Raw genomic sequence first — 13,320 nt, 5'->3', positions numbered from 1 at the left:
AATGAGCTTATCATCTGGGAGCCCCAAGGACTGTATCAGGGACTAAACCATGGATATCACAGCATGAGTGATTGTTTCTTTTATATTATCTGTGGATTCTCAACATGGTCCCTCTGACCTCTCTAAAGGAAAACAAATAGCATCCACTCAATAATCACCATATCCTGCCCCCTTCTTCCACTCTGAGAAACTCACAATCTTTAAAACTATAAGCTCACATCCTCCTAACTGTTGCAGGGAACAGGGAAAGACTATGAAATTTCTACAGTGGCAAAAAAATGAGTGTCACAAATTAATATTATCCAGTGACTCGATGCAAGGCTTGACAAACCAAAGGAAAAGCGTCAAAATCCATGAGTAGCGTGCTCATCAGACACAATGCTTTTTCAACACATAGCCCTCTCCAAAATCCAAATATGCAAGACCTTTTCTCTCACTCCATTTTAGGGTGAGCCATTAGTGCAAACATTAGGAGTATAGCTACTTAATAGCTCCAGACTTCAGATTCCTTACCAAGTGAAATTCAATACTTCAAAGGGCCCTTTCTAATGTCAAATCAGTGGTTTCTCCTAAGACAGTAAGTGGGGCATCTGGACTAGTTCTGCAGAGAGCATCAAAAAAAAAAAAAAAATTTTACCCCAAAAAATCAGGAAAGAAAGAGTACCATGGAAATAAATATGTCTACTCACCAGATGAACCTGGCAGAGTCTGCTCCCAATGGTCTGTCTTCCAAGCTCTTCTAGAGGTGGTCTTGCCAGAATACCTCTTGTCTGTGTCCAAGAGGGAGGCTGATGCCAGCTTTCTAATGCTACCCACTGCCAGGAAATCATCTTCCCCATCTTCCCCTTCATCAAACCTGTCGATCACTTTGGCAGCAGTGGCTGTCGGGGGAGGGGGAAAAGTAATCAGAATCTCCTGGTTAGAACATACTTTAATGGTAACCCTGTTCAGCCCTTTAAATTCACGCTTGAACGTCCTCTACAAAATCCCCACCAACTTCCAAGAACAGGGACCTCATCACCTCCCAAGGCAGACCACTTGCTACCTTGCTGCTACAGAAAGCTTTCCTGTACAGAAAGCTGACTCTCTGCATCTACTAGAAGGATATATTTCCATGCCTTGGGTCATAGAAAACTAGTCTAATCCCTCTTCCATGTGTGACAGTCAGCTCAAATATTTTAAGTCAGCCATCATCATGTTCTATCCCACTCCAGCCCGTCCCTCAAGGAGTTGTTTGGTTTTTTTTTTTTTGCGTATCCTGGCTAAACGGCCCCAGTTCCCTCAACTAATTATTCCTAAGAAACGGTCCAGCACTCACATTTATCCCTCCGTATTCTCCCTTCCTCACACTTCTCTGACTCAAGCCTAAAGGAGGATTACTCCCAACTAGACCTTGAACATCAGCCTACAGATCAGAAATATCATTCGGCAGCCGCTAAGCAAGTGTGCTGAAGCCTGAAAAGGCTGAAACGGCACCATGGAAGCCTACTTCTTCCTTCATCCTCCAAGTAGGTTCTCAGGGACAAGCAGAGTTTTTTTAAAAAAAGGATGAGACTTTTTCTTCTCATTTCTAACGCAATGCCAGTAAGGGCATCCTGAAAGATAACCTCCAACCTGCTACCAGACTCTGGCTGCCTGCAACAGCACTGGATCAACAGTTAACCCAAGCCTGAGTCCTCCGGACGCTCCGCCCACCCGAACACCAAATCTAGAACGCGCGTCCGAAAGATTCCGAAGCCCTCCTCCCCTGCCCCGGGGGCCACCCTCCCGGGAAGCAGTTTTCCTCTGCGCAAGGGGAAGGAGAGTAGGCTAGGCGGCGAAGCCCAGCTGCCGGCCCCTCACAAACCGCCCGGGTCCGCACTGGGCCCGGCCCACGGCTCCGCACGTGGCCTTGCCCCCAACAGGCCTCACCCTCCTCCGGGTCGGCCTCAGGATCCGCCTCGCGCGGTCGCGGGTTCAACAACTGTTCCAGCTGCAGAGCTAAAGGCTGCGGCCCCGCCATGGTCACCAGGTTTCGCCCTGCGCCGCGCTACTGAATGTCGCTCTCCCCCTTCCGAGTCCTCTCGCCCAGAGACTGAGCCCCAGCACATCCAGGGACGCCCGGAGCCGCGCACCCTACTCCCGGTCGGCAACTTCCGGGAGGCTCCCGGGAGGGGGCGGGGCTTGCGTCCCTACGTGCGTTGCTAGGATGAAGGCGGAAGCGCCCGGAAGGCTGTCGCGTGTGCGCGTGCGCGTGCGCCGAGGGGGTGTGTTGGGCAGCGCGGGAGCGCGCAAGGGCACGGCATCACCGCTGGCCCGGAACCGAGACATCCTTGCGTGCAGCCTGTGTCCTCTTGTATAAAGTATGTCACAAGATTTGTCCGAGATTTGCTTAGAAATAAAGTGTAGTGTAACCGTGACCCGTGGTGACTGATTTGGGAAGGAGGAGGAGTAAAGGGTAAGCGTCTCGAAGCTTACGTGTGATTTAGGGCACGCACAGACTGGGACCAAAAGAAGGTTTGGCATTAAACAATTTGGAGGAGTCTGGGGCCGGGCACATGCCTCTGGCCCCGCGATGGCCACGATTTGGAAATCGTGCCTCAGGGATGGGTATGTGTAAGTGTGCGGTGCACTGCTGGCATTTTTATTAATAGGAATTAGCAAGCGCTATAGCTGTGCGTAAATAAAGATCGATTCTGTAGCTTCTGCAAGTAGCTTTGTCTGTGCAGGAAAAAGGGGTGGAGTGGGGATTACTCTACTGCACACCCATCGGTATTGATATCCTTGCTGTTCAAGGATGAGGGCATACTCAGACACTTGAAAGTAGTGCACAAATGCGGGAAAACTCAGGTCTGCAGTTAGAGGGGCACAGGTAGACTCAAAATATAAAGACCCAATAGGATCAATTTAACTGCACCCAGGCACATAGAAAAATACAATCCCTTTATATGCTCTTTCCTTCATCAAGCATTCCCTGACTGCCCGCTATGTGGCAGGCACTGCTAAATGAGATACAAAGATGAGTAAGTTAGATTCTCTTCTGGCAGTGATCAGCCTAGGGGGGCAGACAAACATGTGAAGAGAAACTGCAAAAAGGGATGATCAGGGGAGTAGAAAGTGGTCTATCCTTCCAGTATCTGTTTGCGGTCACCTGTAAAGACCTAGAAGCCCCTAAACGGACACTGCCTCAAATGGATCCAGGAAACAGGGTCAGGGGTGCCCTGTGCCCTTCCCGGGAACAGCCCAGGCCAGTTGGATCCCACAGTTGAACAGCCTGGGGAACCCTCAGTTCTCCAGTGTCTCCTGTGGAACCCAAGGGACATGAGGGTCCCTGAATTCCCTAGTCTCCATACGCATCCCCAGCGTCAAGAGCAACAAGAGACCACTTGTTCCATGTCCCCTTCCTAGGCGGCGGCAGGAAGCCCTCAGGGTAGATGCCCACAGACACTGGGAAGGGAAAGCACTCCAGCTAGGATGGTGGCACCGTAGGCAAGGCACTGAGGCAAAGAAAACTGCTTTTTACCACCTGCAATAGAATTCAGTCGAAAACAGCTTTAAAACAAAAACAAAACAAAACAAACCATATCCCCTGTAATTGCAGTCTGGTGCCTGCCGTCTGGGGCCTCCAGAGTAAAAGCAGGCTCCACGGACTGGGACAGGCATGGCCCCGGGCTTTGAAGGACAAAAATGTTTCCCTCACCCCACATTTAGGAAACTACCTCCCCCAGTCCTCTTCCCTTCCTATTTGGGACACTAATAAGGCTTAGGAACCTAGCCTTGGGGTAAAGAAAGGGGAGAAAAGAAGCCGGGAGGTGAGGCAAGGCAGAGAGCACCTCTAGCTGTCATGCAAACAGGACACTGCTGGATAATTCTGGGCAGAAAATGCCTGCTTCCCTACTCTTCTGTCTCTGTCCAGGCACCTACTGACTTGGGAAGCCTTTTGAGGAAGAAATCAAGACCACTCTACTGCTGTTGCACACAGCCCAGGGCCCCCAAAATGCTTCCCTGGCTTTCTCACCCCATCCTGAGAGTAGGGAGGGGCCTCCAGGAGTGGAGGAAAGAAGAAAGAGTTCTAGGACTTAAGATGCAGCTCAGAGATGTGGAGGCAGGAGGCAGCAACCTCCTAAATCCCCTCTCTGGGGGGTCCTCCCTACTTGATTCTAGTTTCTTGAGAAGGGAGGAGGGTTTTCCTGATGGGAGTGGGAGTGGAGATGGACGGTGGACTATGGGAGGGGCTATTTCAAAAACTCTACCTCTTAGAAGAAATGTAAACCCTGACTGCCCTTGTGATGTGAGCAGATGAGATGAGGAGGGGGATGGGAATAAATGCGAGCATGTTCCGAAAAGAACAGTCCTCTCCAGAGAAGGTCAGAAGGTCTCCCAGTTCATGGTCCCTCTGCCTAAGGGCTGCAAAGTGGCACACAGATGCAGGAAGAGTAGAGGATAGGCAGGGGTGACATTGGATACCACCCCCCCCCATTGTCCCAATCTCCTGTCTGTTCAGGTGACCAGGAGTTTCAAGAGTTTAGGGAAACCATGTTCTTACCTTTCTCTCTTCTTAGATACTATCAAGGGTCCCAGGCCCTTTCCAATGCCTGTCCTGGCTCTCCACGCATCACCCTCCCCCACCTTGTCTAGCCCTAAAGCAGTTCCCACTTTACCCCATCCCGGAAAAGAGAGGTGGGTGAGCTATGCCTCCCTCGTCCAGGGCAGATGGCAGCTCCCAGTCACTGGAACCCTGAGGGCAGGTGGCTAGAGGCACAGAGGTGGCAGCTTTGAGATGGCTGCGGGGAGAAGCCAGGCGGCCAAGCCCAGGCAGGAGAGGAGCCTGCGTTGGGGGTCGGAGGGGACTGCCTGGGCGCTCCCCTCCCACCGGGGAGCGCCCAGGCGCAGTGCGATGGTGCAGCGCTCCTCGGTACCTCAGGGCCAGAGGTGGGCAGCACAGCTCTGATGGGAACAAGAACAGTCCCTGACATCCCTAGACCTCCCCGCCTCGGGCGACTCCACATTTGACTGCTGAAGTTTGCCACCTGTCCAGGGATTCGTTAGGGCTCTGGACACAGCTTCCAAGGGGAAAGACCGAGCTGCTGCCAGATAGAAGTCACAGAGAAGAACTGCGTCCACACCGAGCAACCAACTCTAAACTGCTTATCAAGTACCGGATTCCACAATAAGGCTGCTAAATAATTCAGCAGCCTTGATGGGAAAATGTGGCTTCCCAATGAGCATACGTTCAGTTAAATGAATGTCTTTAAAGGAGGCTGGCTATAATGAATAAGTTGGCTATGATTTAATGTATATAAATGCTAAAAGGGCAAAAACAAGGCGATCTGCATACAAAGCAGGTAAATGTGCTGCATGCAGAGGCTAGGAGTTTCAAAAGTCTCCCCAGTATTTCATAAATTTGGATTTCTGAAAGAACACTGTCATATTCCACCCCATAGTCCTCCCCATTGAATAAGCTGTCATGTGGATGCAGTGAAATATTTATTTTAAAGCCTTCTTAGCAAGAAATATACACTTGATTGTGTCTTAACAAAATATAAAAACAACACTGGAAATTGCATACCATTTCATGTAAAACCCTTGATTAAAAAAAAAAAAAAAAGGAAATAAAGAATCCAGACTGAAATGTAGGTGACATGGAAAATAAATTCTGGAACTGTGGTAGTGTCTGATAGTAAAACACACACATGTATTTCACAGCAGATAAAATATTTAAATTCCTTCCATGTTTAATGAAGACCTGGAAGGGATTGAACTACTTTTCAGAACCTTATGGCAACTCTCAGTTGAAATCTGATTTCTATATTGGTTATTTTTACTCCTCTTTCAGAGAAAGTAATACGTATCTTGTGCCAAGCAAAATCGTTTGCCTTCTGGGAAACTTCAAATGAAACAAATACTATAAAACAACTATTTCACATCAGTTCTGTGAAAGGGATTAAAGTATTTCATTTATAGCTGTGCTGTACATTCATTTTATGTTATCTTTCAAACCACCAAGTTAGAAAGCAGGATTATCTATGGGAAATGAATTGAAATAGAAAAGGACCACCTCTAACTACCTATTTATAGGTAACTGACGTTCAGAAATCTGGTTTTGCCTGTTTAGAGGGGAGAGGGAGAGAGTGCATGGGGTCTCATGCTTAATGACAGACTGGGACCACTCATTTTTAGCCATGGATTTGATTTCTATTTCCAGTTCTATATTAACTTATCAGCAAACATCTCCTCAGTTGTATCCGTTAAAATTCACAGAACGCAAATCTGTAGTTAATAACAGCAGGAAGGCACAGAGAAAAGCTTGGTTGGCATTAGCAAAGGGGTTCAACTACAGCCAAGGTAAAAACAGATCCACCAGTCCTGTCTCTCTTCCTCCTGGCTTCTGAGAGGTCATTCGGCTCCGTCACAGCTCAATTCTAGTTGTTAAAACATCAAATAACACACCAGTTATCTAAACATCAGATTTTCTATTTTTATTAAAAACTCACAAATTTATTCAACATGTTTTCTTTCATACAGTGAATGGTCTAATATGCACTGGAGGTCACACAAGCTTAGGTTTATCAGAACAATAAAAGACATATGAGAAATTTAATATATAAAGAAAAAAGTAGCAGCTGTTGACTGCATATTTGACCATAAAATTTAAATATTTTGGACTTTTATTTTAAAGACACAAAAATAAAACCTGTGTGGGTCTATATAAGTCATATTAACAATTCCATGAATGTTCAACAGGACTAAAAATTAGCAAAGATGGTTTTTTTTTTTAAACCTTGTAACACTTTTTTTTTTAACACTTTTTCAGGTTGTGGTGCCAGGCACCTTTACAGTATTTGTGCTATAATTACTCTATTTGGCAAGTGTCTGAATATCACGTTTTCTCTTTGCCTTGTGTAAACAACACCTTTTTACATACTAGCACAGTGAGCTGTGAGCCCTGTAAATCTGTCAGAACATCTACAGGAAAAGAAAATGAACAATTTTGGTTGATTGCTCAAAACATTTTGTTTTGAACAAGAGGTTTCAAAACAGGATATATTAGTAAAACACTGAACTCCTGAATTTAACGTTATACGTAAACAGTTGACTGTTTTTAGTTCAATAGTTTTTTTTTTCTTTTAATTTTGTGTGTGTGAAGGTAGAATACTTTTCGTGTACAGCTGATGTTCAAGTCATTTTACTAAGAGGTCTGGCTGGAGACCATCCTATTGTGTGTGTGTGTGTGTGTGTGTGTGTGTGTGTGTGTAGAGCTTTGTGAAGGTAGAAGAGTTGATACTGAGGGCTTTACATTTAGAATTTTGCAATTTTGGCAAAAACAAAAAAACCAAAAAACCCAGAGAGACAAAAAATATATATATATATAGTCCCACCTGATGCACAGCAGGTCGGCGTTTCTGAAGCTATAAGTTTGTTGTCGCTGTTGCTGAACTCTGAGACAACACTAATAAATTTCCCAGAGCCAGAACCCTCCTGGCTGGCCCGGGAGAGCCCCGGCCGCTTCACCGTCCTCAGCCCGCTGCGGACGCAGCCTCCCTCCCCGCGGCTCCTGGCGTCACCACCGACTGGCCGCCTCCCGCGGCTGCCGTGGGTGTTTTTATGCAGCCCGCCGGGCTCTCGCTCACGCCGGCGGTGTCTGTCCAAGAATCCGGGTCCAGGTGGGAGGTGGGGAGAGGTCTGCGTTTCCCTGCGGGAGCCCCAGTTCTGCACCTTGCCAGCCAGCGCACGGATCCCAGTTTTAACTCCAGGCGGATTTGGATTCTATTTCGTGTCCCCCTTTCCCATCCGGTCTCCCCAGACGGAAAATGACCCCCCAAGCTGGAGGAAGTGGGGGGGATGACTTGCTTTTATGTTTTTTTTTCTTTTTTTTTTCTGTTTTTCTTAAATAAAGGTTCGTTTCTGTACAACCACGAACTCCGCGTATCGTGCGCGACTCCGCTACCACACGGCCGCCTCGTTCATTTCGGGGGGGTGAGACAGGTGGTTTCCGTAGCTCGCCCCGCCGTTGACCGACAGCGACGAGAAGGGTGGGCTGGGCCCGAAGACCTCGGCCGACATTGAGTGGAGAGGCCCGGGCAGGCTGGGCTCGGGGCTGGGCGAGTCCCCGGGAGGATGCGCCAGGATGTCGGTGAACCGCTGAGCCTCGCTCGACGGGTGGTGGCCGGGCAGCGGGTGCTCCAGGCCACCCAGGGGTGTCCCGGAAGGCCCGGACGACGGCACGAAGGGCAGGTCTACTGGCGTCTGAGCCTGCGAGGACGGGGGGCCTTGCGGGAAGAAGTCGTAGTTGCCTCCGGGAGCGTAGTACTCGCTCTGGTAATCTGCGGAGCAGCGAGGAGGCTGTCAGGGCGGGGCCCTGGGTGGGGCAGGGTGACAGGGCGGGAAGGCGTGCCCGCAAGCCGGCTGGGGAGGGCGACTCGGGGAAGTCGCCACTCGCCCGGCTCCCCTGCCGGGCCGGAAGCACGGAGAAGGCTGGGTGCGAACGCTGGAGCTGCTCCCTACCTGCCCATTCGCCTCATTCAGGGTCGGGAATTCGGTCCGGTCTCACTACCTCCCCTCGATTTACTCCCCAGCCTCCAGCCATCTCTTCCCTACTCTCCACTTCTCTATAGAAAGCCAGAGGCGCCTCTGCGCTGCCACCCGCTTCCGACGAAGCCAACCCCGCCCGCCCTGCCTGCGCCCCGCCCGCGCCCTGCCCCTAGGCAGCGCACCCACCTCCATAGAAGGAGAAGGGCCCGTTGGGGATGAGCTCGCCCGGCTCCAGGCGGTCCACGAGCGGCCGCATCCGGCGCGGACTGCGGAAGAAGGCGTGGCGCCTGGCGCCCAGCGCGCTTAGCTGCTTCATCCTCCGTTCCTTGGACCGTCGGTTCTGGAACCAGACCTGAAGCACACACGCGGGGGTGGGGGAGGGCGGGGGTGAGGCCCCGGAGACGCCACCTCCGACTTCGGGTGCGCGGCCGGACCTGGCCCCTCACCGCTTATCTCGCGGATTCCGGGCCGTGTGGTGTGTCTGTGTGTTGTATATGGCGGGGGGGGGGGGCGGGGGGCGCGGTCTCTGAGTAGGACCGCGCAGGGTGGCCCTTGAGCCCATGGTGAACAGGATTCCCGTCAGAGGAACTGGGCAAGCCGCCCTGCTCAACATGAGGCAGTTGGAGTTGTTTCTAATAATTCCACCGACACAGTTACAGCTTCCCGGGGGCTGTACACACCGAGGCTCAACCTCCCCAAATAGTATCAGACACATAGCTTCCCTTTCAGAGACCCTGGCAGCCCGCTCCGCCGCATGATAGTGACAGAGATCCAAACAGCCTCCTGTTGACACTCAGTCTCCCAAAGATAGTGACACCAAAACCCACAGTCTCCTTTTCCACCCACGTACAATCTCCCAGTGCCAAACGTACTTATCCACAGCCTTTCACTGGTAGTGACACAGACATGCAGCCTCCCCTTCACCTGCGCACAAGATCGCACAACCTTTCAGAGGCAGAGGGCCCCCGTGGAGGGCAGCCTGAATAGTGTGCCCATGCACACAGCCTGCCAGGCACATCCACCCATACCCTCGCAGAGCCTCCAGGCACCGGACACCTAACCTTGGGCCCAAGACTCGGGCCCGGTTCACACGCAGTCTCAAGACCTCACAGCGGGCACCTGCGCAGCTGCCTGGATGGCCACCTCCCATCCCATGCTACTCTGGACAGGCCGAGGTACAGCTGACTCCCACCCCGACCACCTTCCCTTCAAACCTGGACAGCCCACCTCTCTTCAGAGGAGAAGTCTCTGCTCTGGGGCTTGTTTAACTGGGGCAAGAGACCCACAAAGTTGGGGGTGGGGACCCGCAGAGGGAGATCACGTTGTGCAGAAGCCAGCGGAACCGATTAATTCCGAGAGGCACAGTGACCTCTTAGCTCCTCCCGAACAGGGGTGGCAGTGCAGACAGATAGGTCCCAACTCCGTCGCAGTGTCCGACAGTGTCCCCTCCTCCAGCCTTATGCTCCCCGTCCCTCCCCCACCGTCACCACTCTCACCTACGCTGGACCAGGAAGACGAGGAGGTATAGGGAATTCCAGATGCTCTACGCATCTGGCGACGCTTTGAAGTTTGAACCGGGTAGGGTTGTGTCTGGGCCTCTCCCTCCCCCTCCGCCAGCCTACAGGGACTCACTCTCCTCCTCAAAACAGCCCCCCGCCCTAGCTCGGCCTGCACGGAGTAGCTGTGTGGGTCTCTAGAGAACTGAGTGGCACGCTCGGGCCCTGACCTGAATGACACGCATGTTGAGGCCAGTCTCCTGAGCCAGCTGCTCGCGGATGTGGCGCGTGGGCTTGGGTGTAGCGGCAAAGGCGGCCTTCAGCGTCTCCAGCTGCTTGGCTTTGATGGTGGTGCGCGGCCCTCTCCGCTTGGCCCCCAGGTTCTGGTCATCGTTCTCATTGCTGCCGCCTTCCTTGTCCGACACATTGGCGCTCTCCGAGTCCTTGGCGTCGTCCTGCGACGGGTCTTGGGAGTCCGGAGACAAACTGGGGTCACTGCCCGTGGTGGCTGGGGAGAGGGAAGGGACAGGTGAGCAGCAACCTTGGCAGGCCTTCCTCCCCCAGGACCCACCCGCCCCTAAGGAGCCGGGAATTAGGGCCTCACCTGAGTGGAGACTGTTCTCTTTGGCAACGCTGCTGTTGCTTAGGTAATCCTCTTTGCAGACGAACTTGTTCTCATCGATGATGTAGAGCTCCTCGCCGGTGGAGAGCTGCTTGTTACACATCATGCAGGTGAAGCAGTTCAGGTGAAACACTTTGCTCCGGGCTCTCCGCACCAGGTCGCTAGGGGAGATGCCCTGCGCGCAGCCTGCGCATTTGGTACCGAAACACCTGCAGGGGGGCAGGTTGGCGAGGACCAAGGGAAGACAGAAACAGGGAGAAAGGCGATAAAGAAAGTGGAGGAAGAAGAATAGGAAAGAGGAAAAGAAGAGAGGGAGAGCCAAAAAGAGAGGCAGAATGCCGATTAAGCAGGCAAGAAGGCAGGAGAAAGTGCGGGGCACCAGTGAAAAGTCAGGGAGGAGATACACATGGTTAGAATGATGGAGTAAGGAGCTCAAGCTGCCCCCACCCCTAGCCTCACGCCCAGCGTTGTCCCAGAGGGAAAAAGCACTGCCGAAGAAGGCGGCAAGGTGGCGACGGGAAGGGAGAGGGAGGCACCTATTTTCCGATTAGATTCAGAGAACAAAATTAGAGCGCCATACAAATGCGTCTCGATCACCGCTTTTCTCTATATTGCCTCTCCTTCGTCGAAAAAGAAGGCGCACACGGGCTCGGGGTTGGCAAGGTCCGGTCCAGCCGCGGGTAAACAAACAGCCGCGGAGAGCCCGGATGGCCACAGCCAGGCCGTCGCCACGTTCAAGCCCAAAGCCCAGCAGGTTGGCGCAAGCTAGACCGCATGGGGGCTCTAGGTGCCGGGCCGCGCTTCGCGGGAGCCAGGCTTCTGGGGCCCCCTGGCAGTCGGCACCGTTCGCCGCTCCCTGGCTCGGCTCCCGCCAGTAGCGGGAAGCCCGGCAGCACCGGCGGAGGCCCAAGAGGCTCAGCCTGCGCTTGCTCTCGGCAATACCAGCGGACAGAGCTTTGCTCCATGGTCCGCCGCTACCAGAGCCGCGCGTCCCGGGGATGCACTGGGGACAGCGCGTCCCAGGCCTCTGAGCAAAGCGACCCGGGTGGCTTCAAACCCCCACTCTGTCCCCCAGTTTGATCTGTTACCACAAACTCAGAGAAAAGCAGAGACCAAGTCAGCCAAGTAAACTGGGAGATTTCAAACGGGCACAAGGGAATTTCGAGTTTGCTCCAGTTCTCTGTTGACTTGTGTGTTGTGTGGATTTGGTGGCAAGATAGTAACTTTAAGAGGATTCAATTAAAATGCTAAACGGAGGAGGGTTGTCGGGAGAAGTCCCCCGGCTCCGACGACCCGGGTCTCGGCTTTTCCCCAGGTTTCGGCAAGGAGGTGGCGGGCTGTGGCGGGCAGAGCCTGGGAGGGCTCCGAGCGGAGCCTGCGCCTCAGGGCTGAGGTCGGCATTGGGCGGAGGCCGAACCTCCCGCCAACCCAGGCAGCCGGGTAAGGTCTAGGCTACCGTGCAGTAGTGTGCCCAGGTCGGCGCTGGGAGGCCCAACCGGGTTTCAGGAAGACCCTGGGGCGTGCAGGATAGGCACCATGGCCGAGCGCTTCCCTGCCGCTGCCACCGCAGGCGACTCAGACACTCCATGCAAAAGGCTTGGCGGTTCCCGCCAAGACTTCTCGGAGACGGAAAAGACAGTGGCATGGAGCTAGCCTGGGCTTCTAAGCTCAGCCTGGAGGACGAGCAAAGCCGGGAGGCCCGGAGGATGCAGTCGCTGGAGAGCTCTGCAAGGGGAAAGGCAGGAGCCGGGGCTACACCTCCTGAGGCTGCGCTACCTCTTTCCAAGCTTGGAGAGGCTTCTGGCTCAGAGGCGAGCTCAGACCCTTTCTTCCCAGGCACGTGCAACCAAGCCCGGACCCACAATTTCCAGGACGAAAGCAGGCCGCGTCCCGGGGAGCCCAGCGCGCCAGCTGGTGAAGAGGCGGGAGCCCCCGGGACTTGGCTGCCCTCTCCAAAGGCAGCTCCTAACGCGGCCGCCGCGGCCACGCTGACCTCTGATCCGAAGCTGGCTGGGAAGGGCCCGCGGGGAAGGAGCAGCAGAGGCGCGCGAGGTAAGTACTCACCGGAAGAAGTCGTTTTTGCAGTAGAGCTTGCCTTCCCGGGAGAAGCACTTCTCGGTCAGGTTGCATTTACATTCACAGCACTGGACGCACTTGACGTGCCAGGCCCTGTCCAGCACGTTCAAGAGGAAGCGGTCCAGGATGGGCCTTTTGCAGCCGGCACAGTGCACCATGGTCTTTGGTTTGGTCGGGTGAGGCCCGGAGAGAGAAGCGCAGGTAGAGCCGAGGGGATGATTCACCAAGACAACCGGCAGGAACTCCCCAGCCCCTCCAAAATGGGGAGACACACTTGGCAGTGCAAACCGAAACCCGCGCCGGAAAATCAGAGAGAGGGAGGAGGCTGATGGGGGTCGGGGGGCGCCTCGGTGGAGTGTGCAGCCCGACAGTCCCGGGGCCCCGGGGCACAGCAGCGCCGCCGCCGCTCCTGGGGCGAGGAAAGAGTCTCAGGCGGGCGAGAAAGCGACTCTTCTGCCCAGAGCCCGCGAAGGAGTGAAGGTCACCGAGAACGGCGACGGGAACGGAAATAAATAAATAAAACGGAGTCGGAGAAGGAAGAGGACGACGCGGCGAGCTCGGCTTGCAGGGAAAGCGCCGCTGAGTTCTCTCGGGCTTGAGGTAGAGCTGTCAGAA

General features: G+C 53.6%; 2 protein-coding genes across 7 annotated transcripts in view; both read right to left on the bottom strand.

Moving 5' to 3' along the window:
* AATF (apoptosis antagonizing transcription factor) overlaps positions 1-2,147 on the bottom strand; it is a 106,768-nt gene extending 104,621 nt beyond the window's left edge. For 3 of the 6 annotated variants that reach the window (XR_016388976.1, XM_022552703.2, XM_089901021.1), the window contains exons 1-2: positions 1,912-2,147; positions 690-881 (exon numbers count right to left, since the gene is read on the bottom strand). Coding sequence is in view for 3 of the 6 variants with exons in the window: in XM_022552703.2 (XP_022408411.2) it covers positions 690-881; positions 1,912-2,002 (283 nt within the window). In the remaining 3 variants the exon portion in view is untranslated. The remainder of the gene's footprint in view (positions 1-689; positions 882-1,911) is intronic. The other 3 variants (XR_016388975.1, XR_002641832.3, XM_022552702.2) reach the window with 1 other exon arrangement.
* Positions 2,148-5,553: 3,406 nt separating this feature from the next.
* LHX1 (LIM homeobox 1) lies at positions 5,554-12,980 on the bottom strand. The gene is made up of 5 exons (XM_030763155.2): positions 12,694-12,980; positions 10,612-10,838; positions 10,238-10,515; positions 8,698-8,863; positions 5,554-8,303 (listed from the first exon to the last, which is right to left on the bottom strand). Exons 1-5 carry the CDS (start codon positions 12,861-12,863, stop codon positions 7,924-7,926), a joined length of 1,221 nt encoding a protein of 406 aa, XP_030619015.1. The 5' UTR covers positions 12,864-12,980; the 3' UTR covers positions 5,554-7,923.
* Between the last annotated feature and the right edge of the window lie 340 nt (positions 12,981-13,320).

Source organism: Delphinapterus leucas, chromosome 19 (genome assembly GCF_059928025.1).
Source record: "Delphinapterus leucas isolate spDelLeu-1000000601 "Yukka" chromosome 19, BTC_Dleu_Yukka2, whole genome shotgun sequence".
Lineage (NCBI taxonomy): Eukaryota > Metazoa > Chordata > Mammalia > Artiodactyla > Monodontidae > Delphinapterus > Delphinapterus leucas.
This window is presented reverse-complemented; position numbering and strand designations above follow the sequence as displayed.

Bases quoted from the DNA above. Each gene is read 5' to 3' on its own strand.
- LHX1 (XM_030763155.2), bottom strand. From the start codon at position 12,863: ATGGTGCACTGTGCCGGCTGCAAAAGGCCCATCCTGGACCGCTTCCTC. The intron at 10,839-12,693 runs GTGAGTACTTAC...GCCCCCCTGCAG, and splicing joins TGCAAAAACGACTTCTTCCG to GTGTTTCGGTACCAAATGCG. The intron at 8,864-10,237 runs GTCAGGGCCCGA...TGTGTGCTTCAG, and splicing joins TCAACATGCGTGTCATTCAG to GTCTGGTTCCAGAACCGACG.